Source organism: Pomacea canaliculata, linkage group LG1, assembly GCF_003073045.1.
Source record: "Pomacea canaliculata isolate SZHN2017 linkage group LG1, ASM307304v1, whole genome shotgun sequence".
NCBI lineage: Eukaryota > Metazoa > Mollusca > Gastropoda > Architaenioglossa > Ampullariidae > Pomacea > Pomacea canaliculata.
Window position 1 is genome coordinate 25,241,583 of NC_037590.1, and position 26,675 is coordinate 25,268,257.

At 37.4% G+C, this 26,675-nt stretch overlaps 4 protein-coding genes across 12 annotated transcripts in view; 2 read left to right on the plus strand and 2 right to left on the minus strand.

Moving 5' to 3' along the window:
• LOC112570312 overlaps window positions 1-1,556 on the minus strand; it is a 16,901-nt gene extending 15,345 nt beyond the window's left edge. The window contains 1 exon segment of the mRNA XM_025248700.1: window positions 1,418-1,556. The gene's annotated coding sequence lies outside the window, so the exon portion shown is untranslated.
• On the plus strand, window positions 1,390-3,587 carry LOC112560753. The gene is made up of 2 exons (XM_025232804.1): window positions 1,390-1,716; window positions 3,435-3,587. Exons 1-2 carry the CDS (start codon window positions 1,390-1,392, stop codon window positions 3,561-3,563), a joined length of 456 nt encoding a protein of 151 aa, XP_025088589.1. The 3' UTR covers window positions 3,564-3,587.
• LOC112570394 (NADH dehydrogenase [ubiquinone] 1 alpha subcomplex subunit 6-like) lies at window positions 3,563-6,561 on the plus strand. The gene is made up of 3 exons (XM_025248814.1): window positions 3,563-3,859; window positions 5,330-5,445; window positions 6,139-6,561. The coding sequence occupies exons 1-3, from the start codon at window positions 3,733-3,735 to the stop codon at window positions 6,268-6,270; spliced, it is 375 nt and encodes a 124-aa protein (XP_025104599.1). The 5' UTR covers window positions 3,563-3,732; the 3' UTR covers window positions 6,271-6,561.
• Window positions 6,562-8,849: 2,288 nt separating this feature from the next.
• On the minus strand, window positions 8,850-24,378 carry LOC112570341 (putative RNA-binding protein Luc7-like 1). 9 transcript variants are annotated; one of them, XM_025248772.1, is made up of 12 exons: window positions 24,192-24,343; window positions 20,354-20,419; window positions 19,611-19,731; window positions 18,882-18,938; window positions 17,852-17,950; window positions 17,485-17,595; window positions 15,216-15,359; window positions 14,808-14,984; window positions 12,948-13,135; window positions 12,231-12,314; window positions 10,984-11,136; window positions 8,850-10,798 (listed from the first exon to the last, which is right to left on the minus strand). In XM_025248772.1, the coding sequence occupies exons 4-12, from the start codon at window positions 18,906-18,908 to the stop codon at window positions 10,780-10,782; spliced, it is 1,002 nt and encodes a 333-aa protein (XP_025104557.1). In that variant the 5' UTR covers window positions 18,909-18,938; window positions 19,611-19,731; window positions 20,354-20,419; window positions 24,192-24,343; the 3' UTR covers window positions 8,850-10,779. The 9 variants fall into 9 exon arrangements, with proteins under 9 accessions (XP_025104557.1, XP_025104566.1, XP_025104547.1 ...); XM_025248781.1 differs by having other exon boundaries at window positions 18,882-19,074; XM_025248762.1 differs by adding an exon at window positions 19,034-19,074 and having other exon boundaries at window positions 19,611-20,419.
• Window positions 24,379-26,675: the final 2,297 nt, after the last annotated feature.

Below are 26,675 nucleotides of genomic sequence, written 5' to 3' on the forward strand. Positions count from 1 at the left end.
TTGTTTTCGCCTACCTGACAAAAAAGTTTTTTTATGAACACTAGCGAAACACTCTAGTTCTCTCCACACTTGTCAAACCTTGATTTTCTTCCTTCGTAGTCCTGGTCCACATCTTGGCTATGAGAGGCGCAAATGGTTTCGGCATGATTGAGGAATTTGATAAGACGTGTTATCCACTACGCTAGCGGGGCGCCTGCTGTAGGGGTGTGTGTGAATGTAGGTGGGGGTGGGGGGTGGGTGTGTGTATGGGGGGTACAGTAGTGACACGGCACTGGAAGCTGACTTGTGACACTGTGCTGCTTCTGTGGTCCAGTGTCGCAAAGTGAGTTTTCTGTAAGTGCGCACAGCTCTGTGGTTCACACTTCTCGCTGCGAGCAGAAACCGGTCGTCGCCGCAAGACGGGAGGCAAACAAGGGCGCCATGTGTTGGCAGACGCAGTCACCAGCGAAAGTCCGTATTGTCTGTAGTGAAAACACTACTTCAAACTTCTGTCGACATTCAGTTCAAGCCAACAACGAACGAACCAGAATCCTGGCAGAAACTTTCCCAAGAATATCGAACAGACCACATTTTAGGCAGAAGTGATTGAATAACGTTTGATAAAGCACTCGACACTGCTGGCACAGAGCGCCCTACTTTTCCCTCATCACTTTTCCCTCTACCAATGGTAGAAAATTCTTTCGATGATCATTTACTTTCCTTCCCTAAATCTTTCTAATCACGACGGACAAAAAAGAATGATTTTGCACTGACACATCCTTACGAAAACGATTGATACATTGACTGATCGTCTTCTCTAGCTGTTGTCTGGCACACAGGCCCTTAGGATCTTTTGTGTGCAGTCTGCGAGGTACTGGCGAGCGGACCCTGGCTCCACACAAACATCGCTCGACTCCAGAATGATGTCAACACGTGCTGTTTGTATGTTGGCCCTGTGTCAGCGCTGGTGTCAAGTCTGATGATCTTTTAGCCCCTCCACTCTCCTAGAACTCGCATCGTTGTCAATGGAGCAGTGAACTCTGTTGGTTGGCTCAGTTCTTCCTCGCAAGAACTATTACACTCCACAAGAACTATACTCTGGTCATTACCATGGTATCATCAAGTCGGTACTGCTTAACCCTCTCCTTGCGAAATAATCACAGCTATCCTAGACAAGTAACTTTACATATATCTAATCAACCTAAACAATTTTAGAATCATAGACATGTATTTAATCACATCAAACCTAGACAATCTTAGACAAATAACTGTACTTGTATCTAACCGCAGCTATTTGTCAATCCTAGACAAGTAACAGTGCTTGTATTTGATCACAGCTCTGCTAGACCAGTGATTGTACATGCGTGTACTGGCGTGCGTGTTGGCTTGTGTGATGTCACGTGTGGACTGATGTGCGTGTTGTCCCCTGTCTACTCACAGATGCTGAGAGCGGTGGTGGCACCGCCTTATCCTCAGGCTGTCTGCCTGGCTGCAACGGTTGCTGGCTGGGCCACCCAGTGTTGCGTTCTTGCTCCTGCACGTCATGGATTTTGTGGCGTCACCAAACCACGCGCACGCGCACTGCACGCTCAGGGTGGGGATGTCAGTTCTTTGTTTTCATCTTATCGAGTTTCATCCGGGGGTCAACCCTTGAGTGCTTCGTTTTGCTTGTACTTCCCTGTAGGCCTTCTGTTCGGAAGTTGCGAGGGTCGTGACTTCTTGTTGGCGCTGCCTGAAGTAAGGAATCACTTGCGTTGTATCTGCTGCTCACGCGAAGTGAGCCTTTCGCTTGTCACGGTGAACCCTTCTCGCCTCAGTGTCGCTTTCCTTCGATCTATTGTAGTAAGCCCTTGCCACAGTGCAGCTTCTTTCTTCCATTGTGAGCCCTTCACGCTCGCGGCAAGGCGGTTTCTCTTCGGTGTTAGTCATAACGTTGCCGTATCCGAACCCACTCTTCTCTCTCTCCTTTAGAGCGTACTAGTAGTATTTACTATCTCTTCTGGAGTTCAGTCATGCAGTAAGAGGATATATAATCCCTTAGGATGATAAAATGAATTTAAATGATTGTCTCGCCTGGTGTTTTTACTAAGCCAGACATTCAGAAACAGAGACTAGTGAAGAATATCAACGGTGGTCTTCTATTAGTGATAATATGCAGCCGGAGAAATATTTGTTAATTGTAACAACCACAAGGCATGTTAGTGCACTGCCTAGAATTAGAACAAGAGCCTTCGGTCTTAATGCCAGTATGATGTGGTGTGACTGATGCAACAATACAACAATAATAAACAGATGCCACTGAATATGAAGTTGTGAACTATACAAAAACCATTCTTTAAAAAGTAGTTTCCTCCAAACATCTAACACAAAGAGGGCAGAAGAGGTACTAACAAAGAACTGAAGATCATATATTATCTTTATGCCAAAATACAGAGCTGAAACAAGCGAAATTGGGGCAAAAACAATTCCAGTGGACACAAGTTGAAATTAAATGTACAATTTGTGCATTACATGAGGTTCTTGTGGACGAAAAAATACGTTTAAAAAATTAAACCGTAGTGTGTAGTGTTACACACGATACGAGCTGATATGCCTGGATTTTTAAGAGACTGAACAATTAACGTCCCTCCAGCTGCAAGACGATCAGACCACGAACGTGTATAGGACGTGTAATACAAGTTAATTCGTGATCAGACAAATTGCTGATGCCTGACGATCACAGATCTATGCCTATGTTCAAATTGAACGAAAATGCTATTCGTATATCTTGGTTTTTATATTCTGCTTTGCTTTGTTTATATTATGCTTGAATCTTCCTAATGTCATAACGACGAAGTCTATGATATAAATGATATATCAAGCGTCAAAAAGGTCTCTCACACACACTGGAGTCCAGCTTGTGTCTTTCCCACTCTCTCTCAAATAGTTTTCAGCAATATTTAACTGAAAAGCACAAATTCATGCACAAATCACTCCTTTTCTTATATCAAAATGCACCCTCTTGTCAATTGTTGGCATATCATTTTCCAAGAAGTGAAAGATGGATAAGAAAACTTCACGACATGTCTTTATAAAGCCAACCGGTAGTTTTGCTTAATTCAACACAAAGAACATTCGTTTAGAATGAATATATAGATGCATTAAGATTTGTTTCTGTACTCGAGTATTATACATAACTAGACATATAGTTTCACACGTACTGTGATGGGAGAAGTGGTAATTACTATGGTGTGCAACTCACAGAAGTAAATTCACACCTGATGTGTCTCGATACGTTTTATTCCATGCACACTTCTTTGATATGAAAACGAGTGACCAGATTCTTAAAACTATTAATCTATCAGTTTCATGCAGCAGCGACAAATCGTCCACCGCTGCAACACCTTTACAAAGTGCCATTGTTTCGTTCTTTTCCTCATCCAACCATTCAACACAGTTCTTGATTTTTGCAACAGAATGGCATGCTTCCTCCAAATCTGCTGTGCAAGGCTGACATGCAGCACAACAACGATTCCAGCAAAGTTGATGGTTTGGCAGGAAAGTGCTTCTACCTGGAGGTGTTTGGGGAGAGTGAAGGGGAGTGAGGAGAGGAAACTGGACTGCCCGGAGAAACCTCAGACGACCAGTCCATACTGAGAATGTCCTGAGACGAGATCTGAACCGAGGTCTCTCACTGTATCGAAGTGACTAGTCGAGAGACCGACGTCCCTATTCAAGTCTTCCATTGTCGTGGACTTACGTCCCCTTGTCAAGATGGCTAACCGTGCTGTGCAACAAGGGCTAAAGCAAGTAAAACCAATCTTGTCATCAGACAGGACCCAAGCGAAACGACGTGTTTTAAATTTGTATAAGGCATGGTATAGACACATCCCTTATGTTGGTAAGTACATCTGTTATGCGAATCGGTAAACCATTTCCAATTTCTTGTTCTAGGATCAAGGACGTTACGGTGAGCGAGGCCAAACTTTAAAGTCGAAGGACAAATGAAGTATTTGTATCTTGTCGTTATCCAGGCTCAACACAGACCTTGCATTGGTAGTCGAGAACAGAGACTTTGGAGAGCTTTTTAAAGCAGTAACAAATGAGATAATTTCCAGCTATTTTTCAGCTAAAAAGTTTCAGTCAGTAAAGTGCTAGTGTTTTATCATTTCTTAATGTATTATTATTTTTACGCCATAACAGTTTTTAGTCAGTTGGACTACAGATTTTTACACTAGGCCATGTACACTTACTAAAATACATACAGCAGTCATTTAGGGCTCATCCCAAATTCACATACTTCTGGGATTTTTTCAAACCAATGCTTAAAGGTCAATCATAACAATGATCAGGATTATTTTGGAAACTGTTAATTTAAGTTCCCACATGTGACATATTTAATAGGAAAAATAAACTTAGAGCACTGAAAACTTGTAGTAGTAGAGACTTGATGCTCATGTTGAGTGAAGATTGTCATCTTTAAAATTAGTGGGGACACAATTAGTACAACTTAACTTGTGTGTAAAAAATACATGTATATATCGTTAAGCTTCTTTTAGTCTTAGTCTAAGCTAGTGAGAATGTTGCTGCACACATTCCTCTAACTAAACTGCTATATTCTGTGGAACATTTAGCTGAAAGCTCGGATAACTTTTTTTGTAGTGCTTGTTATAACATTAAATTTTTCTGTTATGGTAGTAGGGGTCAGTCTATACAATCTCCTGTTTGTTTTTATGTGAAAATCAAGAGCTGCATTAAATGGATAGATAAAAAGATGATCACAACTTCACCATGCTGTGATGACCAAGAACTGACTTTACCTTAAGGTATAGTAAAGGCTGTGACGGTGGTGATAAGACTGTGGCATGCTGTGTGACATCAGCGAGGGAGAGGACATGTCAGTCATTGTTAGGATTTGAACTCAAGTGATTGGTGGCGTGTCATTAGTTGGATAAGTGATATATATTAGTAATAACCATCAAGATGACTATGAGCAATGTCCAACCATATCATTGTATCAGCTCACACTAGAATCGAGTTGATGTCAACAGGAGACGAAAGAGTCCCATGTAATTTCTCTTATTAAACACAACATCCTATAAACCATTCAACTTTTTCCATATGAACATACACGAAAATAGACGAGATTGAAACTGATCCTACTCTCTATTAGATTCTAAGCAGTTTTAATTTTCCTTTACGGTCCCTTTAATGTAGCTGTTGCTGCTGTTTTTTAGGTTTCCATATTTGTGAATACATAATATACATTTTATAAACATTTAAATATATTTTGATATCACTTTAGGACAGACAAAATTTTATGCTAATTATTTGTAACTAATCTGTGGTGTTCCTTTATTTTTGTTTGCAGTCAAAGATTTTGATGTTCCCATCAGCATCAAGCAGGGTCGTGAGAAGCTGAGAGAGCTGTTTTTAAAAAACAGGCATGTTACAGATATCCGCACCATTGATCTTCTTGTTGTCAAGGTATATCTTCTTGCAGCTATGGCTCATATCATTTTAAATGTGTGCAGCTATATCTAGTATTGTGCTTTACTCATTAGTGTCAAGCAATCTTGCTGCCTCTGAGCTAGCTTATAGAAAATTAATCATTAAACTTAGATTAAAAGGTATATTAAAAAAACATCTCATCTGACTTTTCCTTAGGTAATTCCTGATTTGCTTGTTTACAGTGTTGATTTATGGCTATGTGTGCATGCATATTTTTTTTTTTAATGTATGCTGCTGTGCTTGTGTTCAGGGAAAATGTGTATCATGATTGTGCTTTAAGCACTTAATGGGAATCGTGCTATTTGTGTGTGAATGCATCATTATTATTATCTTAATATATTTTATCATTGCTGGTAAATCAGAACTGTGTAAAAATAATTCTTGATCTCTTTATTTAATTAATCCAAGGATGGAGAGTAGGGGTTTGAGATGTAGTAGATACACCCACCTTGAAATTTCTTAACAATTCATTATTGCAAGTCATGAACAAATTTTCCATTTAAGGAGGAAGGAGCTTTGTTTCACTTGCTTGATTTATCTAAGTATTTTCCTTTCCTGTTCATGATTTTTTAGCTTTGGTATTTCTTCTTAGTTGCTTTGCACTCTGTAATAGTTCAAGTGCTGTTATCCTGGTGAACTCGTGCAGAAAGTTATTTGGTTACTCTCCAGGGGCAAATGGATCTTGTGGAGACAACACAAATTTGGAAGCAGCGTCCACACATCATGATGTACTTTAAGGACACAGTTAATCAGCGACCATCAGACTTTCTTGGAAAATTTTTTGATGGCCATGATCCATAAATATCAATGTTAGATAACAGGTTACTGTTTGTAAGGTCTGAAAAATAGTTTGCATAAAAACTACGTCCTTCCATCTTGTGAAGAGCTTCAATCATATCTAGGAGTGATAAAGTGTGGCTTGGACTTGCAGTTTTCTTGTAAAGTTTAGTAATAGCATCAAATTAATATCACTTCAGAACTTATGTTTTAAGATTTTTGAGTAGAATATCTTTTAAGAAAACTGATGCTCTTGCTCATCTCGCAGAATATTGTTTCCAGAAAGAAAAAAAAACCCACCTCCAGCTGTCAAAATGACTTCTTTGTGCCCAGTTCTTTCTGATGCTTGTGGAAGAATTTTTTATCTATATCTTTTGCCCAGCTTGTGTTGGGACATAATTTGTTAAATTTGTGTGTACCTACAATTTTGTGCTGCTAATAATCTGGCTTTCCTGCTTCAGTTTCACACCATTTGCTTTATCAGTGGAAGTGCTAGCAGATTGTGGGAATCAGGGTGAGGTTGGAGGCTTTCTCTAGTTTCCAAATCTAATAATCAGTCCCAGACCTACTGACAAGAAATTTAACAGGATAAATAAAGGTAACAGTTGGCACAGTTTTTTTTTTTTTTTTGAAATTCCCAAAATATTTAGTGGCAAATTCTATGTGACCTAGAACTGCATCATAAGCTTCGGCCATGAGCTGAGATCTGCTGCAAACAAAACTTTATTGTACTTCTAGGGTAGGACTAACAGTGAGTGAAGGCAACCCCTGTTTTAAACCCAGATAGCTAAAGCTGAAAGTACTCAGCCAGAGTGTACCTTCTAGAAAACCATGGTACTTCACAATCAATACAAATGGCCTTGTCAGATTTAATACTGATTCTCTCACTAAAGTATCTCCAAGGAGGGACAATGCTAGGCTTTGCACAACAAAGCCTGCCCCCAGTGACTGTAGGTCCACCTTGACCAACCTGCCAAACCAGGGGATGGCAGGGAAAAGCATCAACACCCTCTTCCAAGAAGCACCAGTCCTCACTGCGATGTATTGGAAAGCATAGGGAATCATAAATAAGATGATGGATCTCAAACGCAAATGGGGCTGGATAGGACACACCCTGCGCAAACCAGCTGACACCATTGCCAAGAAAGCACTTGATTGGAACCCTCAGGGGAAGAGTTGGGAGACCAAAGCAGACTTGGACAAAAACAGTAGTGAGGCAAAGGACATCGGAACCACCTGGGCCCAACTGTAGGGGCTGCCTATAACAAGGTCTGCTGGTGGTGGTGTTGCGGCTCTATGCTACTTAAGGAGTAACAAGGTCTTAACTGAGGACAAAGGAGCTGAAGGGTATCAAATGGTGAGGAAAGTTTGAGGGATTAAGTTGAAATGGAGCAGGAAGATAATCAGGAGCACAGTGACCAAGACATTGTAGCAAAGACAGTAGAGCTGTGCAGCCACACCCGCAGCTGCTTAGTGATGCAGATGGGAGGTGAGATGGGTAATCAGCTTGACAGTAGGCTTTGGTCAGATAGCATTGGATGACTGAAATAATAGTAGACTGCTCAGATGAACAGGTAGTCCCAAATATTTTATGAGTATATTGAACAAATACATTTGCACAGAATAGCAGCTTAAACTGTTTGAAGATTTTCACAAGTTGGTAGGTCAATAAAGCTCTTAAATCATCTATACACTAAAACATTTTACTGCACATTATGTTTTGGTATTTGTTCAACCGTACACACTACCAGTGTCAAACCTCTCTGTTACACTTTTTTTATATAAAGCCAATCTTTTTTGACAAATTTTCACTTTAAAAGTAAAGTCGTGAAAGTATTGCTGTGAAGGAAACTATGGTTTTCAGTGTACAAATAATTGTCATCTGCAGTCTACTGATATTTACTCTGCTCTGTTCCAAAAAGTCTTGAATGCTTATCTGAAGATTCTAGCATTATGTTAAAAAAATAATTTTCCTGATAAAAAATCTATATTCAGAGGCATAAAGGATATCACATCTCTCCCTCAAAAACTGGATTCATGATTTTTGTGCCACTTTTATTTGTATCTGTCAACTCTGTTTCTTGGAGATCTTGCTTGTAACTTGTTCTCATTGGTCTGTAAACTCCTGTTGCGATGAACAATAACATGGCTTCTCCATTGCTACACCTGTAGCAGCCCTGATATTTAGGAACTGACTGAAAAAGTTAAGCTGAAGAACTTTGTCTCCAACATTTGCTCCCAAAAAAGATGTAAAAAATATTAAAGCCCAAAAGTCATCTGAAGTAGGCCTTATGTTCAGTCTACTTGACATCTTTAACAACTTTATGGGAAATGTGTATAGCTTTATATACACCACTGTATATTTTTATTTATTCATATATTATTTGAGAATAGCTTGAGCTTTATCATAAAATCCGAGAACATTACCTAGGTATAAAAAGCAACACAGTTTTTGTGCACACCAGTAAAGTCGGTCTCTGGTTACTCCCAACAGAAATGCATCTCTCACATTTCAAATGGTGAAAACAAGAGAGAACAGTGGAAACAGAAATAAAATGTAAAAAGAGACACCAACAGACATACACTTTAAACACAAAACCCAATATGAGCACTAAACTTTATTAACTGCAATTCTCATGAAAAATGTCAGAATGTGGTAATTTTCTTAAAGTTCACTGAAACATCCAAAACTATTATGATAAAAAGATATAAATTCTGGCAAAGATGTTGCTTGCAATTTTTACTATTTTTTCCCTAGCTGAATTTATGCCAATTCTTCCACATTTCTTAAAGAAGCAATCTTCACATAAATGCATAAACATATTTCATCCACACTAATCATAGTTTAACAAACCAGCTAAATCATCTGTACTAGGCCTAAGAACGCTAATTTTTATTGTAATATTGTTCTTGGATTTTACCATCTTACCGAGACTCATCTTTAAGACTTTATGGGTTCTACTTGAAAGCCACAAATTGCATTTTGAAATGCACACAACAGTTGTTTTATCCCAGCACATTAGCAACACTGAGAATGAAACTAATGGAACAACTTTAAATCATAGCTAATGATAAACCTTGTGTATGATCAGAGGCACACAATGTTTAAGTACCTCTACAATTATAGTTCATCTATTAGTCCCTATAAGTATTAGAAGTTGCATCATTACAGAAAATATTTTGTTATTGTTAACAAATAAATAATCTTCATCAGATCTTAAGGGTTGGATGGTACAGACTTTTTAGATTTAAGAAGTCAAAGATGCCAGCACAGCAGCTGAGAAACATGAATCAATAAACTGGAGGGGGAAATCGGTGTTTTATGCTGAGCCAGCAACTATAGCTATATCCCAGCAAGGCAGCCAGCCCTGTAAACATATGCCATATTCAGAGAAAGAACAGCGTGCCTGAGACGAGTGCTGAACCCAGGACAGCCAACCTTCATTGTATTGGTGACAGGCCCTAACTGTTGTACCACCAGACCGCCTTCTATAAATAGGGGAGTCTTCAGTCCAGACTTTTCATTAAAATTACACTGACCCAAATGGAGTTCAGAATTTCTCTGGATAGATTCTGTGTGTTTAATGAGATTGAAATTGTGCATAACACTAAGCATACAAGGGATGTCTATGCTAAAAAAGACAATGTACACCAACCCACTAATTTAATACCAAAATATAACAAGGTGTCTAAACACAACTACACTTCTTGCATCAATAATCAACTATGTGTAAGAATATAACAGGCAAACAGTATGTCACTTTATGCAATAAGCATTTGGTTGGTTGCTCTCCCTATGCAGTGGTTGCCTATCCATACAACATGGCATTTTAATTAGAAGTCATGTAAACCTACTATGCTGCTCCAGTCTTAGAAGTCAGACTTTTTTCTTCATAGCTGTGTAGTGACAATTTTAATATGAAAGCTATACAAAAAAATGGAAATATTATATGACTTTGATGTGATTGCTTTAGAATACCAAATGAAATTATCAAGCATGAATTTCTTCGAACTGCCAGCACTAAAGTTAACATATACCTCAGAACATGTAAACGTTAAAGGTGTGACGATCAGTGTTTTTCTTGGACTGATGACTAGCATTTAAAATTTTTTTTTTTTTGTATTATGGTAACATAAGCACAGATAAAACTGTTTTGATAAATTAACACAAGGTAATTTTTTCAAAGCCCAGGAAAGCAGTGAGAAGCACAGCTCTAATAGGCAACAAGAAGAAACTTTAAAAAAAAAAATTTTTTTAAATTGTGGGGATGCTTGGAAGAATATTCTGATGGTAATTTCAAGGTTTAATCAAGTAATATATGTGTGCCTTAATCGCTATAAAAGTTTTTATTGCAATCAGCATATTTTATACAGATGTGAATTTTAACTGACGGATTGAAACTGAGAAACAATGGATTACTAACATGAAATATGACATGTATATAAGGTTATTATAAGTAACAATAAAAACCATGTCTTGCAGGTCCTGCACTTGGGCAAAACAAAAATGCAGTTCTTGGTGAAATGTCTGGCTCAATCTTCATCTTCATCTCTGCAAAAGAAAAAAACATCCACAAATTACAATACCATCACTACAAACACTCGCACTCTTTCCACAAACTGAACAGTTATCTGACAGAAGAACATTTAAGATGAGGGGTTATGAAACTTTGCTGCTCCTCATAGCAAGATGCGATGGCTCCTTCTGAAAGGCAACATGCAATCATCAAGTTTCACCTGTGTTTGTCACTGTAATCTGAGTCTGAGTCTGAGACATGCCTCCTGTGTCGCTTGTGATGAGAACCCGTGCGGCTATTTGAATGTCTTTGACCGTGTCCAGATCGACTTCTTGACCGGGAGCGTGAACGCCGAGAGTGAGACCTGGACCTCCTTTAAAACAGAATGAAAAAAATATATAAGTACATGCATACATAATGTACACCAAATCTAAGCAATGCCCCGCCCCCAATAGATCACCACCCTGTCACAGTCGTGGGAATGAATGTTTTGATGGCTCTAAAAGCTATGCCAACTGGAGTGTTAGCTCCCGGTAGGGTGGCTATGTCTGAAAGATTGAAGGGTCAAGACCTGACAATGTGTTATTCACTGATCCTTTATCACAGGGAATTGGTCAATATACTAACAATTTATTTCCATAAAAAAATAACAAAAACAAAAAAAAAACCACAGAAACAATACAGGAAATGTGACAGCAGAGAATTACAACAATAGTGGAGTGAAGACGTAACAGACGTTAGAAATACAAGACTGTGACAGTGCAACAGTGACACCAAAATTGCAGATAGAAACAAAGAAAAGAATAGAAGAATGGTGAGTGAGCAGCAGTTCACTCTTCTTGTTATCTAGTCACTCATTGTTTTGTCTTAACTATAGATCCTCTAATCCAGGAATGTCAAACTGAGGGTCGCATGGGTCACATTTGTGTTGTCATGAGGGCCGCTTCAGGTGGATAGCGTCCTTTGCGTGAGCTGCAGGTGTGCTTGCAAAGGGCTGCATACTCTCTCTCCTACTCTGCTCTATTTTTCTCTTCAAACTAAATTTTAAAGTCTAAAGTCTTCAAACTGAACTCTGTGTTCTTTTATATCCGTCTCGTGACACAAGCAGTCACTTGGCTTCTGACAGGACATCGCTATTTTTCCTCTCTATAATGCTTAGCTTAAGACAATGCTCAGACTTTGGCGTTTAGTCAAACTGTTTGGGGGCTAGCCAGCTATAAACTTGACCTGACAATGGACATTCCAACAGGTATTAAGATGACATCACACTTTGCTGTAAGGCAGACGTGCATGACATTCAAAATTCTAAATTACTTCAATTAACATATTTTGCGAATTGCTACAGTGTCCATTGTCCATGTTTAACATGCCTGCTCTAGTCAACCGAAAAACCCTATATATTTACTCAAACAGCCAGAAATTTTCAAAGAGGCTTCTAAAATTCTGTAAGGCATGGACTTTACTAACCTTCGACGAGAATTGGATGTAGAGCGACGATCACGAGAGCGGCTGCGACGGCTTCGCTGACGATCATGGGAACGTGAACGTGACCTTTAATTATTGAATGAAAACATTTAAAAAGATGCTGACCATAAAGGGCGACCTTGGCCAAGGCCTAATAGCTTTAAGCAAGCACAGGGTAATGTAATATACATCAAAGGAAAAATTTTGAGAAAGTAGACAGGTTTCTAAGGCATATTTAATAGTGACAAAAATTGACCTTTCATAAAAGGCATCAGGGTTACACATCATCTTTAGTTCATCAAGACCAACTTGTCAGCCACTATTAAGGCCATGCTGCGCACTCATGTTGGTCATATTAATAATTTTTTTACTACAAAACTATGTAAACAAAAAGGGACAAAATCCAGCCATTTGGCTAGGTAAATCACATTCTTAACATAAGAACAGGAAGACATAAGTTTGAAGGTTTGACTATTTCAGTGAAAGGTCAGGGAATTAGTATTTCAATTTCTTATGGATTCTTAGATTTGGGGTTTAAAAAAAAAAAACTCTACGATTCCAGCACAAAGTACTTGATGAAGATGCATGTTTTCATTAAATGGCCTTAACAATCAATTTTGCTTTTACAGTAGTCCCTAACCATGATTACAAATGTTTATGATGCCTACAAAGCTAACGATACTGATTTCTCTTCTGAGACAGTTCCAAGTAATAACTGACCTGCGTTTTCTGCGGCTGCTGTCCCTGCTGCGCGAGCGGTGGCGGTTGTCACGATCCCGTGATCGTTCTTTACCATGAACTGGACTGCGAGGCTTACTGGCTGAATGCTCTCTTTCCTCTGCTTCACGTTTTTTGCGCATTTCTTCTCGCTCTCGTTCACGCTGTGAGCGTCTCTCTGCAACCATTTTCTTAAACAAAAATTTCACACACATTTTATAATCTATCTAGAACACAAGTTAAATGTACTATGTTTAATGATGTGTTCAACAGTTCTATCAATATCTGCCATTATATTTCTGCCTACCATTAGTAATTTAACAAACATGCAATAGCCTGACTTACCAGCCCAGAGATGTGTAACACTGCAGCTGGTGTATTGGACAAATGTTTTTCAATTTTTAAAATTTGTTGTTGTTGTTGTTGTTGCTGCTAAATGGGGAAATAGTTGACGCACATGAAACCTTTCTCATTTCTCTACAATTGGCTTCACCTGGTTTAAATTTAGCAACAGGATTTCTGGTCTTGGCTATAACAAATATAAGTCCTTTGTAGCGAAGCAGTTAAAGTTCACATTGTGGCTGCCCATGTGTTTCCTGAAAGTTCTGGGAGGCAAAGTTATCAAAATGACACTTTCGTGTAGCAATACATACCACAGCCATCACCATTTTCAATAATAGCAATGATTCAATGATTATTTTGTATTCTCAGCATTATTTGTTTAGGTATATGTGTTTGGGCATTGGAGGGGTAGGGGTGGGGAGATGAGTGTGTGCATACAAGCAAAATCAACTTGTGAACTGATGTCTGCATTTGTAAGCGTTCATGTGTAAGCTGAAGAAATATTTCTGTTCTATAGTTGTGACTTATACAACAAAGATTGACTGCACAACGCAACTGATGTCAACAAACTCCTTTAAAAGTGATCTACAAGAATTAGAAAAGGGAGGAACTGATATTTTTTAAACATCAATCTTTTGTTCCATATTTTTTACTGCAATACAAATTTTAATTCATGAAAAACAAGACAAAACTGCAAAAATTTACGGTGCTTACAAACCCACAACAATATTACAGACATGGTACGATGTGCAAAAGGTGAATTGTGGAAATAGATTATCAGGGTTCATTTCAATCTTTTAGAACAATGAACGCAGAATGGAAAATTAAGGTATATAGGCCTTGACTTCAGCATCACTGAAAGAGAGGGTTCTTTAGGACTTACAGGCAAATTTGCAGGTGAATGCAGCTCCTCCATGAATGCAGAGAGTAGCGTGTTGCAGATAGCCTATTGTCTTTTAGCTAGCATTTCACAGTAACATAATACATCACTGGAGACCATTTACAGTTACCACAGACAAAGAAAAGTCTCCATTACAAGGTAAAAAATTGAGATGATAAATCGCATTTTTTTTCCAGAAGCAGATTTTTAAAAAAAAAAGCATTATTTCAAATTCCCATAATTTGATGTGTAAATTGTACGAAATGTAATAAAAGAAGAAAATCTATTCTACAAAAGCCCCTAACATCTCACATTTAGGAAAAACATTGTGTAGCCTTGTAAGCAAGAGAACTTTTTGCCAAACTGTAATATCCAAGCCAATACTCTGTTTTTTAAAACCTGGTATCACACAACTGTCACTAAATACCATAGGGCAGTTTGCCTGAAAATCTAGAATTCTCATCATGTGCCGCCGATTAATTATTGCCCTTTCCTACCACCAAAAGAGCCCATTGACCAATAAACCAAAAATTATGCTTTTATGACAAGTGGTAATTTTGATAATTTTTTCTGATTTTTGATGAAGGGAGTTCATCACTTGGGTATCCAAGCTCCAGCTCAAGCTTTTAGATCTACATTACCTTTAGTTCATCCAGTTTAGAGCGGATAGTAATGAAACCAAGATGCAGTTTGCCTCCAAAATGGTCAGCCAGGCGACGATCATTGTCATGGATGCCAAGGTATGCACCACACACCTCACACACTCGAAGCTTTTGCTGTTGGTAACTCGATGCAGGCATCGAATTTCGGAACTCAATCTACACCAGAAAAAAAATCTGTAAGCAGCATAGCTTCTGCTAACCTACCATCAAATACAAACACTGTTATGAATGACTGGTCTTCTATCCACATCAGTGATGTAAAATTTGTGGATCAACACAGTGGAATAGCACAGGCTATCAGCTTCAACTGATGATGATGCACCAGCAATCACTATCATACACTACATACCCTGAAAGCATTGTTTTCATAGTCAATTTCAGACTCACCTCCAGCTGAGCCTTTTTCTTTTTTATCTCTTCTATCTCCTCCATTAGTTTCAGAGACTCATCAACCAAGCCTTCAGCACCTATTTCCTCGGCTCTGGCCATCTTTGTTCCAATCTGTTCTCCTAGCTGATGAATTTGGTCTGCCTGGATAATACACAGCATCTTCCTCAAAAAGTAAGCAAATTAACAACAGCATGATACAATGTGCAAAAATAGCAAACTTTGAGATAAGGTTACTAACAAAGGATTTCTTCTTAGCAAGTCAATGATTTTACTCAAAGAACTAGCTTCTGTCTAATTTCCTCTCATGTAAAGGGGAATGCACAGTGAGCTCCTCAACATGACTGTATCAAGCACAGCAGAAAGATACTTATTTAGCGTTAAGCCAAACCTACATCAGTTAATGGCAATGGCCTGCATCGTCAGTCCCTATATGTAAGAACATTTGTTAACCATGACTGGTGCAGGATTCACTTTATTACTAGTTTATACTCATAAGTTAACCAAACTAGCCCATCAAAAAGAAAGTGATCTACAAACGTCCTGTATGCCCTGGGCCTGTAACACAGCTAAAAAAGAAAAAAGTAACAAGAAATGTTTTAATAGTATATTAAAGATCTTACTGTGTCGTGATACAAATCAAGCTCTTTTTTGTATCACTAATTTAATGTCTCAAACATAGAACTGACAGGAGAAAAAAGAAACTCAAGCAATTAAATAAAGATGATTTTTCTCACATGTTCAAATCTCGCTCTGGGCAAAAACCGTGCATGGTATTACGTCAGCAGTTTGCTAACGTGCTCCTAGTAAACACAGCTGACCATTATGTCTTTAGCAGTACAAGTTATGCAGAAAATATTAAATCTCTTCTTAAATGTGGAAGATGCATGTAAAGGAAAGAATTTTCAAGTTTTTATCCTTTCTCAAATAATCTGACAGTGACATAAAAAGAAGACAGTGCTAAACTTTCAAAGTGTAGAGATGACCATTACTTATAATACAAACAAATACACAGAAATATAGTTGGGTCGTATGCCTAAAACCCCCAGGACTGGTAAGTGATGTCTTTCTAAAAAGATTCAGGCCTATCGTGGATTTGTGAACAAGCCAGTGAAGAACTGTCGACCCCATGACATCACCGTGGAGTAGCTTTGCTGTGACCCGGGAACCGTCTCACTAACACAGCCAGTGTGTACGACCTTTGAGTGTCATCAATAGCTAATTACGCAGAGTGAGCAAAGAGTTTCTCCCCCTCCCCAGTCCTTGGGGTAGGATCAACTGATTCACTAGGATTATAAGTGTAGCTTGTGTTATTTTCAAAATAAAAATAAAGGCCCCCCCCCATCCACTTTTGCGACAAAAGCATTCAAATATCAGTATTCTCATTTATGCCCAATAGGACTGTGTAGTACTGGCGTAGTTAAGAACTCCATATGGCTTTAGACTTTCAGTCGAATATGGTCGCTGGCAAGCTGACAAAACTAAAAGTTCATCAGGGTTGTGCCTTTCTGGATGCATGAATTCTCATCATTTTCAATTAATTATAAAGCTAAAAACAAACACGTAAGAAATGACTGTAGTTTTTCTTCTTCAACATCAATGTAAGTACAATTCAAATTCTTTTTTAACCTGAATTAGTTTTATAATTGTTTATTGTCACAGTTAGATATCCAGACAGATAAGCACATGTGATTGAAAAAAGTTGCCATTAAGTAGGCTACCACACCAAACTTGAGTTATTACCACAAATCTTGACAAATCAAATGTCAGGTTCCTGTACAACAAGTTCATCTAATTTATCATCAAGAGCATCTTGGCAAAGTTTAAATGTATTCTTTGGAGAGAATTGACACATCTGACCTCTGACTCACCATTTTCAAAAGGTAGTGACTAGGTCTAGAAAAATTTAAGGCACCAGAAAACAAATGACTAAATAATGCCAAGAATGGTAGTTGCAGAAAAATTATACTTAAGTAGTATCTGCATCTACATTCCTTAGTTGATCTATAGAAAGGGAGTGAAAAATTATTGAATATTTTTCATCAGTATACCTTATCTTAGGATTCATACAAGGTTTTTTGTAACAGTGGTATATGAAGCAACTCCTAAAAGTTAAAATGACGTCTAGCTCATAGATTCATAAATAGAACAGAATATTTTGTAAAGATTTTGGAAATAAGCATCTATTAATAAATCAAAATCCAGTCATTTAAAAATAATTTTGTATTTGTTGGCCTTTAAAGATACATGGTTTGTTAACCAACAATACCTTTGCATTAGCTTCTTCACTAAGTTCTTCCTGCGTCTCCTTGAGGCGTCGTTTTGCAAGCTCTGTCTTTCGATCACAATCAGAGATAAACGTCTGTAGGTGTTCCATAGCCTAGACAAGATAACACAAAAGGAGTTACAAATAAACATACTTTTGCAAACAATTTTTATCTTGATCAGATGAGAAAAATTAACTATCATCACCTTGGGCAACTGTATAATAGAAGGTCTATAGATAGCAGTGAGCTTGTGTCTACTACGGTGGGCACCCAAGATTTAGACTACAAATTTAACTTCAGCTTCAAGATGATTTCACTATTTTAATATTAATCATGATAAAAATGAGACAACGTAGCCAATTTACTTACATCTATGTCATAGTAGTAGTCTTTGGTTGCAGCAGCACGTTCATAATCTGCTCTCAAAGCCAAGTCATGAATATTGTGGCAATCACCCAGATCCATGCGCTTTAGCAGCAGAAAACAATCAAAACACAGTTAATGTTTGTAAAAGCACTGAAAGCAATAATTTATATGTTAAAAAATCAGATTTTAGAAAATATCAAGAATGATGTCCAGTGAGCCACATCTTGCACATGCATAAGGACAACACACCACCCTACACTGCTGCAATTTTATTTTCACTCCTTTTTACCCTCTCAACCAGCTTAGCAAAATGGAACTGGATAAGAAGTGGAAGATGTGTATTATGTACCCGTGGAGTGATCAAAGAAATTCACACATTTCACAAGTCAAAGTCACAAGTCATTCACCTGTAAAGTGGAAGTAATCTGTAATCGTCACTGTACTGTTATATGGCTAAATACCTGAAAGATCACTGGTGAGCTCCCACAAAATGAATATAGCAATCTTTTATATGGAATATTGGGTAAAAAGTCCACAATATTCCATCTTACACTAGCATATTTTATGATGCAATTAGACCATGTGTTTACACAAGTGCACTAGATGTGGAACACTGGTAACTTATTTAAAACCTCAGACCTATAAAAACATTTAATTTCATACTGCATGCACAAAGCAAAAAGTAAACTGACAAGGTCACTATTAATATTAAAAAATGTTTTTGAAAACCAATGTTCACAAAAGCAGTGCCTACAATATGCAACTTTACCACAAAAGAAAAGCTTGCACGCAGTAAGCACTCCTGCCTACTGAAATCTGTCCACTGACACAAGATATTCTTGCATGTTACACATTAAAAAAACTGTTTCAAACTCTTTGAGTCACAGACTTCTATTTTTTTTTAAATTAATATATGAATATGTATATCCCATTATATATATATAAGGCATAGCAGAAATGCATCAAGACAATTTAGAAATGTGTTCTTTACAAATACTTCAAAAACAAAGTGAAATAAGAAAAGATCACTCACAGTCTTTACGTACCCATTCCTAGCCATACCCAATCAGAACCACCAGAAAGAAGCGAGCTAAAGTGACAAAGAAAATCAAAATCATAAATGGCACTCACCGTGCTTGCAAGAATATCATGTGGACAACAGCCTAGCAGGAAGCTCTTACATACCCGAGAGTCATCAAACTTCACTTTGTAGCTTGAGCTAGTCCCTAGAATAAATCATACCAGTCAAGAACAGCGCATTACTCATAGGCTCATACAAATATTCAATGACCTTTTTAAAACAATGTTTTGAGAAAGCCAGGATCTCTTCTGTTGTGCTGCAGGGGAAAAAAAGGTCATTACATGCATGAGTAAAGTAACTGCATGTAACATAGGTAATGTCTAAATTGCTGTAGAGCACCAATACCATTCACATCCCCAAAAGAATGGCATGAACATGAGAAATGTGGACATGCAACAGTCAAAGACAACAGAAAGAAAAACTAATAAAAAGAAAACATAAGAGTATGATTTAAGGGGAACCATAATTCCAGAAAAGGAATTACGATTTTCTTTTTTCTAAGAGTGGTTTTTGTTTTCAATCGCTCTTCTTTCACATGAAGAACAAAAACCAGTTTAAAGATAAAAACAGTATGGCCTAAAAAAACCAAAAATGATTATTATTTCCATGACTTTCTGCTGTCGTCCAACTGAAATTGCTGCCACATTTCCCATTCTCACAAAGGACTACAGCAATACACACTGTGACACAGTAAGGCGTCTTGAAGGTTGAGTGCACACAAGTCTCTGCAAGATGTTCACTGGTTTTACTCCAGCAGGGGCTTGCAATCCAACTAAGTGGCATATGGTTACTGAAAACTCACCTGGAAAAAACATGTCTTCCAACATACGGCTATTGGGCAGCTTGCCCATTCAAATTAAACTTAACAGCATGATTCAATTAAAGTATTTATTTTTCTCTCTCTTTTTTTGGAAGATCTTTCTTGGCTTCTTAGAATTACTTCCAGAAATTATTTAATGCTGTAAATGAATTGCTAAAAAATCTTAATTACAGGATGCAAAAAAATTTGTTAATACTATTTTTGTCATGACCATAAGTAGTGAATATCAAGATCATAATAAATTTCTTGAAAATGAGGCAGGCAATCAATTGTTGAAAGTGCACCTGTAATCTTTTCATACATCAACTGAAAGTGAGTCCCATTTTAATCTTAAAAACACTGCTTTTTATATCCACCAAAAATAAACTTTACTATATGAACCTCTGACCTCATGGTCGACCTAAAACAAACGTTTTAAAAAGAATTTTTTTTAACTTTGGAAAAAAAATTACAGAAAAATATTTCAGTTGTGGGAAAGGATTACAGGGCTGAAATAAGGACTTTTGTGTAAGACTAAATGGATGCAAGATGTGACAGCAAAAAGCGTGTGTGTATGGCAGCCGTTTAGTAGAACTGCGTGGTTCAAAGAGAAATTTCAACTCACGGCCTGGCCCTCATCACCTTTGCAGTAATGCAATTAAGTCTGCTTTGCCCCACAATACATTGCTCCCTTGAAAACAGGGATTAGAAAGATACCATATAATACCCAAATACGAATTATACAGTGCATTTTGTTTGTGGTGTGACAACAATAGCTATGGCTTTTCTATAAGTTTAAAAGACTGTTTGTCATTAAGGCATAAAACCAAATTTACAGACAGCTCTTTTCAAAATACAAGCTGAAATGGGTGCAAATGTTGAAATTATTAGGCCACTGTCTTATGGTCAGTGGTTTATATATCTTATACACTTGTGGTTGTTGAAAATGTACAAAGTATGCCTAGTTTACCTAAAAGGAAAAATGGTTTTTCAAGTTGTTTTTGCAAGTGTCATTTTATTTATGGAACTATTTTGAGCAGTCTTTTCACACCACAGAAATTTGTGAAATTTGTTTCAGATATAAGGGAATCTATATCCAATGCTAAATTACATCTGCAGCTCACACTAAATGATTATTAAACTGTAGACAGAGTTCTAAAACTTTGGTAAAGCCACTGCTGCATTTGCACTTCATCTGACAGACAAGGCACAATGTAACTAAGCAGCTTAGACTGCTAATCTATATTAAATCCATTAATAAGTAGTTTTCATTGTAATGACATACTTTCATTGTGCAAAATGTTGCAGTAGTTCAGATAAACTAAAATTCAACACCATTTAAATATTGAGTTTGTAGAACAAGCCCCATTGTGTGATATATGTGCATTTTTCTTTTCCTATTCTTCTCTTGCTTTCTTTGCAAAATCATGCTCCTGTGGGATGGGAAAAAGCACTTCTATGACACTCCAGCATTATTCTATCATGGCTGTTGTCTGTTAGGTGTACCATAAGATTACATCAATCCTCACATTTCATCGTTTCTAAACATAGTTCACAATAGTTTCAATGACAAAAGACAAGTCTTGAAGTCATTAAACTAACGATATATCATATTTTAAAACTGTAAATTGAGCAACCCAAGCATCTCAACACCCAGACAACAGATTCTAAATTGGTGAGACCCAAGCGCTTAGGCTTTAATAAAATGCTGCAAGAAAATATGCTGAAGCAATATTTATCAGACTTACATAACTAAAATAGCATGTGCAATTCATTTCTGTTGTTTGGCCATTGAATTTACAAGTGTTCGGCTATCTTTTGGTTAATGTTGGGTCTACTACTTATATGAGTCAAGCATATTCATGTCGCCAACCATCAAACGTGGAATTGGTACTGAGGAAGAAGTGATGCATGTGATCAAGTACCACTGATATATATGCCTTTGCTTCCTATCTCCCTTCACTAGCTACTTAAAAAAAAAATGAAAAATGTTTTTTCTTTGTTATTGGGTGCCTTCTTCACCTACTAGTCTGCTGCAAACTGCTGATATGTGACTACCATAGTGCATGTTAAATTCAAGCAGAATGACTTTTCAACTCAATGCTCATCTCTTACGAGCCACCTGTTCCCAAAATAATCTCAGATAATGGAATGACAGCAGTTTAAGTGTGGGTATAATTCAGCTGTCAAAATCAACAAAATTTAAAGATGTAATTTACTAATCAAAAGTTAGCACAGAAGTCAAATTTCAATTTGATAACATGGAAAAAAAGACCGCTGCAAGATGTAATAACAACTTTCTCTTACAATGCAATATATCTTAAAAGCCATCACACTGAAATCAAAGAACCAGTCACCGTGTTTTATAATGAAACCGTCAGCAAAACAAAAAAAAAATATATATATATCTGAAGTCAAGAAAATAATGTAAATAAAAGTGTATCCTTCCAAAATTCAACAGTTTACTCAGTTGAACAAATAATGGACACTCCTGACCCAATCTGCCATTTCATGTGCCCAGACTGCTGAGCTGCATTGTGAAAACATACAGCAGATGGAATATAAGGCAGATCACCATATTAGGAGTATCAAGCCATGAGGAAAGTCACAAAGCACTCTGTTTTGTTCCAATTTTCAAATGAAGTTTTCATTGGTGTATGTATTTAAAGTTCAAACATGGAGTTTAAAGAATTTAAATTTTACACTCTATTTCTAATGAGACTCAGATAAAAGCTGAAATGAAAGATTACATGAAAACACATCCACACATTCTGGGCTTTTCGAGACATAACAGCACTGCTGTTTATATACTCACATATAAGCATGCATTGATGCATGCACAAAGTACAATTTCTCTCTTTTTGAGTGGAAGGAGGGAGAAATGTAAGAGAATGACGTCCAAAATCCACAATAAATATCTTTCATAATGGCAAATTTGTTATCAGTCTTCATTGTCTACTTTGTTGTAAGATATATGAAGTATTCAAAGTCACAGGACTATAAGATTTGGGGGAAAAAATTAAAGAATAAGGGTGTAAGATATGAATAGTGTAAGATCAAATAAAGGTAGCAACAGTACAAGGTGTAATATATCTTTATTCAGCCCATACAGAAGCAAAATAACTCACCTATGGAGAGGCAGTTACTTCAAAAACAAATACTGATTCAGGGTTCCCAGGGATCAGGGACGGTGCCAAGTAAGGATCTCATAAGGATCTTTCATGCATTTGTAAGGACCTAACTGACAGTCATCAATGCTTAAGTTTTTCTCATGTATGGTCGGAAAGAGAAATTATTTATGAATCTTTGGTCTTCTCTATGTTCTGAAATACATGCATTACTATTCTAGTAATAAATAATCAAAGAGTTAATTTTGATGCCTATCTGCCGTATTTATATAACTTAAAAAGTCTCTTTAGCGCTGATAACATACACCATTAATGTTAATGTTCCAAGTTTTCTAGAAATCTAACTAATAATAATTGCAAGACCTGAAAATAAGTGGATTGCTTCTAGGTGTATGATGTTCTGAAGGTATCTTGAGAACTGCGTGATACAATCATGCACATCAGCAAAAGTGAAATGATGTTTAGTGGCCAACTGTGTCTTTATTCCTACACAGGTGTATAGTGGTTACCCAAATGGGAAATAATCTTTGGCAAATTAGTTTCTGAAAGGCATCATATTTTCCTCTCATTCAAGGTTCTCAAACAGTAGCTCTATCCTAGCAACCTAATTAAAGGGGGAAAAAAATATCTTACAAAGGATAATAGGTAAAACTATACACAGAATATACAAAAAAATCCATATTTTATTAGAGCAAGATAAGGAAATCATAGGGTGCTATATTTGCAACACGCTCTTTGTCTCTTGTGGAAAAATAGTTCCTACACTGAACAGAAGCTGCATTGTAGCGACCATTTCACACATACATGTCTAATATAGTGTGACATCAAGAGCAAACAGACCAGGCGATAAATATACCTTTTTTGGGGGGCGTCAGTTAAAATACCCGGGTCTAGAAGCAGATGCGGAATGAAGTCGGATTATCTGAGTGCTTTCGCCTACTCGTATCACACATTGTATAATGGCCGCCGACTATGTTATTATTTTTTTTTTTTACGAATTCTTCTAACAATGTATGATAGTCGTTTCGGTGGATATCGTCAGGTTTAATTTGGCAAGCTACTAAGTATTTCAACAGAAAGATCGTCATCCACATTTTGTGATCGCCATGTTGGGCGTCTTAATTGTCTACAATTGGTCATTTTGCATAGTTTTTTTTTTTAAAGTAATGCATTGGTTTACGCGCACCCTCCACCAAACGAGACGGATACTTAAACCTTGCTTTCCACATTACGAACACTGTCACGATCGTGCGTTAGTATACTGAGCGCGCAATCCATTCTCAATTTTGATTTTTGCATTCATTCACTCTAGATAGCTATAACATTTTCGCTTACCATCACGGGCTGTTCCCATTAACTCGTCGAGCATAGCTCGAACTTGATCATGAGCTGACATTCTTGAAATAATTTCAGAATAAAACACTAGTACACAGTGGATTTGATTTTATAAAAATTTTCGCCTTCTCGGATGTAACGTCCAACTTCCACAAGATGGCTGCGGACGTGACGCGATGGTACACAAGGGACCTTATTCTGAGTTTGCGAGTGGTTTCCCCTTTTTCGGGCTCTCGCTGCTCATTGTCTCATGGCAGTTTTAAAAACGCGCTATCCTTTTAGTACGAAACAGAGCTTTTGAGATTAAGACAATTGTTTTCAATTTATAGGTGTTATAGTATATTGTACATAAAATTATACATAATACTTTTTTCAAAGAATAAGTAAAGTTAATATAAACAAGAAAAAAAAAAAACTGATCAATGACGTACAAAGTGTATATACCAATAAAAGAGAAAGGTGCTTTAAAAGGTTTTGAGTTGAAAAAAAAAATTCTTTTACATGTCATTGTCTGAAATAATGTATGAAAAAAATTATGCGTAAAATAAATATCGCACTGTTTTCGACGTTGAATTATTCGCTTCGTGCAAGACTGTCAAAAACTTTTTCAGAACACTTGGAAAACCGCAAGGAAATACAAGGACTCAACTAAGACATTGTATTGTAATTGCTGGCTGCGTCTTTTCAGTTGCTCTTCCCGACGACTAGTAACGGCGAACCAGCATAGTCGTTCGTCAACTGATACCAGCTGAGTGATGAAAGAATGAACCTTTCTTCAGTTCTTCGATCTGTTGAAAGAATTCCTGTTTATATTTGCACTGTGCCTTGATGTGCCTGCGCCTAGCTCCCCCATCCCCCTTCCTCAACTAACTCCAACACCGCTAATTCTTTTTCAGTTCTCGACAGATCTGTCCTTCGGTGCTCAGTGCGATCTTTATTGTCTCCTGCCGTATCGACCCTTTGCATGGGAAGAATTAAGACAATCACATACACGCTCGCACTGTATGAAAGTAAGATGATAACTAAAGTAAGGTCACACTCATCCACACACCCAAACACTAAAAAGAACTGTCAGTGAAAGGTTTAGCCGGTGCGCATCTTTCTCTCTCTCACACACACACACATAATTAATGTAAGTGAGACTAATGGACGAACGACTGTCGGTGAAGGTAGCTGACCCAGGAATTAATCTGAAACGAACTATCATCCTTTTGTTAACTGATCTGTAAATATCTACCAGCAGTCCAGTATTCGAGCTGAACTCTTGATACGCGATGACTATCATGCGCTCAGTGCATGCAGGTCATTGACCATTTCATATCAGCTTTTGCTTTTGGTGGCATTAAATAACTGACGAACTTTTTTTTATGTTTGTAGAAAAGCAAAGTTTCTCCCCACCTACTGCACACTCAGAGGAGGAGAAAAGTAGTAAGTAGCAATTTATCGCGAGTTATGCTACACGGATAAAAAGATTCGTGGCTTTTGTATTTTCGACTGTGACTCGCATTTGCTTTACTGAAAACAGCTTGTTTGGAACATTATATGGTGTCAGGGTGTTTGACGGCTGAATGCAGCACGTTGCAATATTTGTTTGATCAAAATCAGATTTCCAGTCGTAAATTATTTTGCATAGCACTGTGTCATTTCATAGTCTCTTGAAATACCACTTTTGGATTTTGATGGGTCAATTTTCTGTCATCGCTCCATAACTTTTACCTGTAATGCTTTGCTGGTATATCTGCTCTACAATCCATTTGATCTGGATTTTAAAATTCCGCATGGATGCTGTTACAAATACTGCGGTCTGCGGCTTCACATCCTATGCAAGCCTGAGCTTGTCACAAAAATCATGGAAATATTTGAACTTATCTTTAAGCGTCCTAATCAAGTCTCTTACAGATAGTCGGGGTTGGTGCTGCTATTCACTATTCTTCGCCCGGCGAAAGATAAATGCAGCATCTCTTTTCTCCATACCATTCCAAACAATTCGATGATAACACATTCAACTTGTCATTCTAGCTAACATCTGACTTTCCCCACTTTTGATTTTCAAAGAGAATTACGATTTTCTTTTCTGTTTCCTGTTTTGTCTACTGTAGATACAAGGATTCTGCACAGTGTGCAGCCCATCCCATATCCTTTGAAACTTTTTCCTTTTTTTTTTTTTTTTTTTTTTTTTTGAGATTTGTAATTACTAGCACGTCGACTTTGAGAAGCTTCGTTTTTCAATACAGGCTAGCATGGTCACCAAAGTCCTCGATCAGCAGGGGCGGCCTTAGACATATGCAAACTGTGCACCTGCACGTGTAGGGCCGCCACGCCAATCTATATTGAATATAAATCAGAAAGAGAAAATAAATACTTAGCTGACAGCAATATGGTTGAAAAACGTTATTGTGTTTCTTGTTAGTTAGTACGCTGTATTTATTAATGTTACTAGAGTCGGAGCAGTAAGCTATATATGTAGTATTATAACCTTCTACC

What these genes read in the sequence shown, in the direction of transcription:
- LOC112570394 (XM_025248814.1), top strand. Translation starts at nt 3,733, where the DNA reads ATGGCTAACCGTGCTGTGCAACAAGGGCTAAAGCAAGTAAAACCAATC. An exon ending in TAGACACATCCCTTATGTTG is followed by an intron (nt 3,860 to 5,329) that starts GTAAGTACATCT and finishes TTTTGTTTGCAG; the next exon opens with TCAAAGATTTTGATGTTCCC. An exon ending in TTGATCTTCTTGTTGTCAAG is followed by an intron (nt 5,446 to 6,138) that starts GTATATCTTCTT and finishes GTTACTCTCCAG; the next exon opens with GGGCAAATGGATCTTGTGGA.
- LOC112570341 (XM_025248740.1), bottom strand. Translation starts at nt 24,252, where the DNA reads ATGTCAGCTCATGATCAAGTTCGAGCTATGCTCGACGAGTTAATGGGA. An exon ending in AATGGGAACAGCCCGTGATG is followed by an intron (nt 19,075 to 24,191) that starts GTAAGCGAAAAT and finishes GATTTATTCTAG; the next exon opens with GGACTAGCTCAAGCTACAAA. An exon ending in CTAAACTGGATGAACTAAAG is followed by an intron (nt 13,136 to 14,807) that starts GTAATGTAGATC and finishes TTTTTGTTTAAG; the next exon opens with AAAATGGTTGCAGAGAGACG.
- LOC112560753 (XM_025232804.1), top strand. Translation starts at nt 1,390, where the DNA reads ATGTGCGTGTTGTCCCCTGTCTACTCACAGATGCTGAGAGCGGTGGTG. An exon ending in TCTTGTTGGCGCTGCCTGAA is followed by an intron (nt 1,717 to 3,434) that starts GTAAGGAATCAC and finishes TTTTTGCAACAG; the next exon opens with AATGGCATGCTTCCTCCAAA.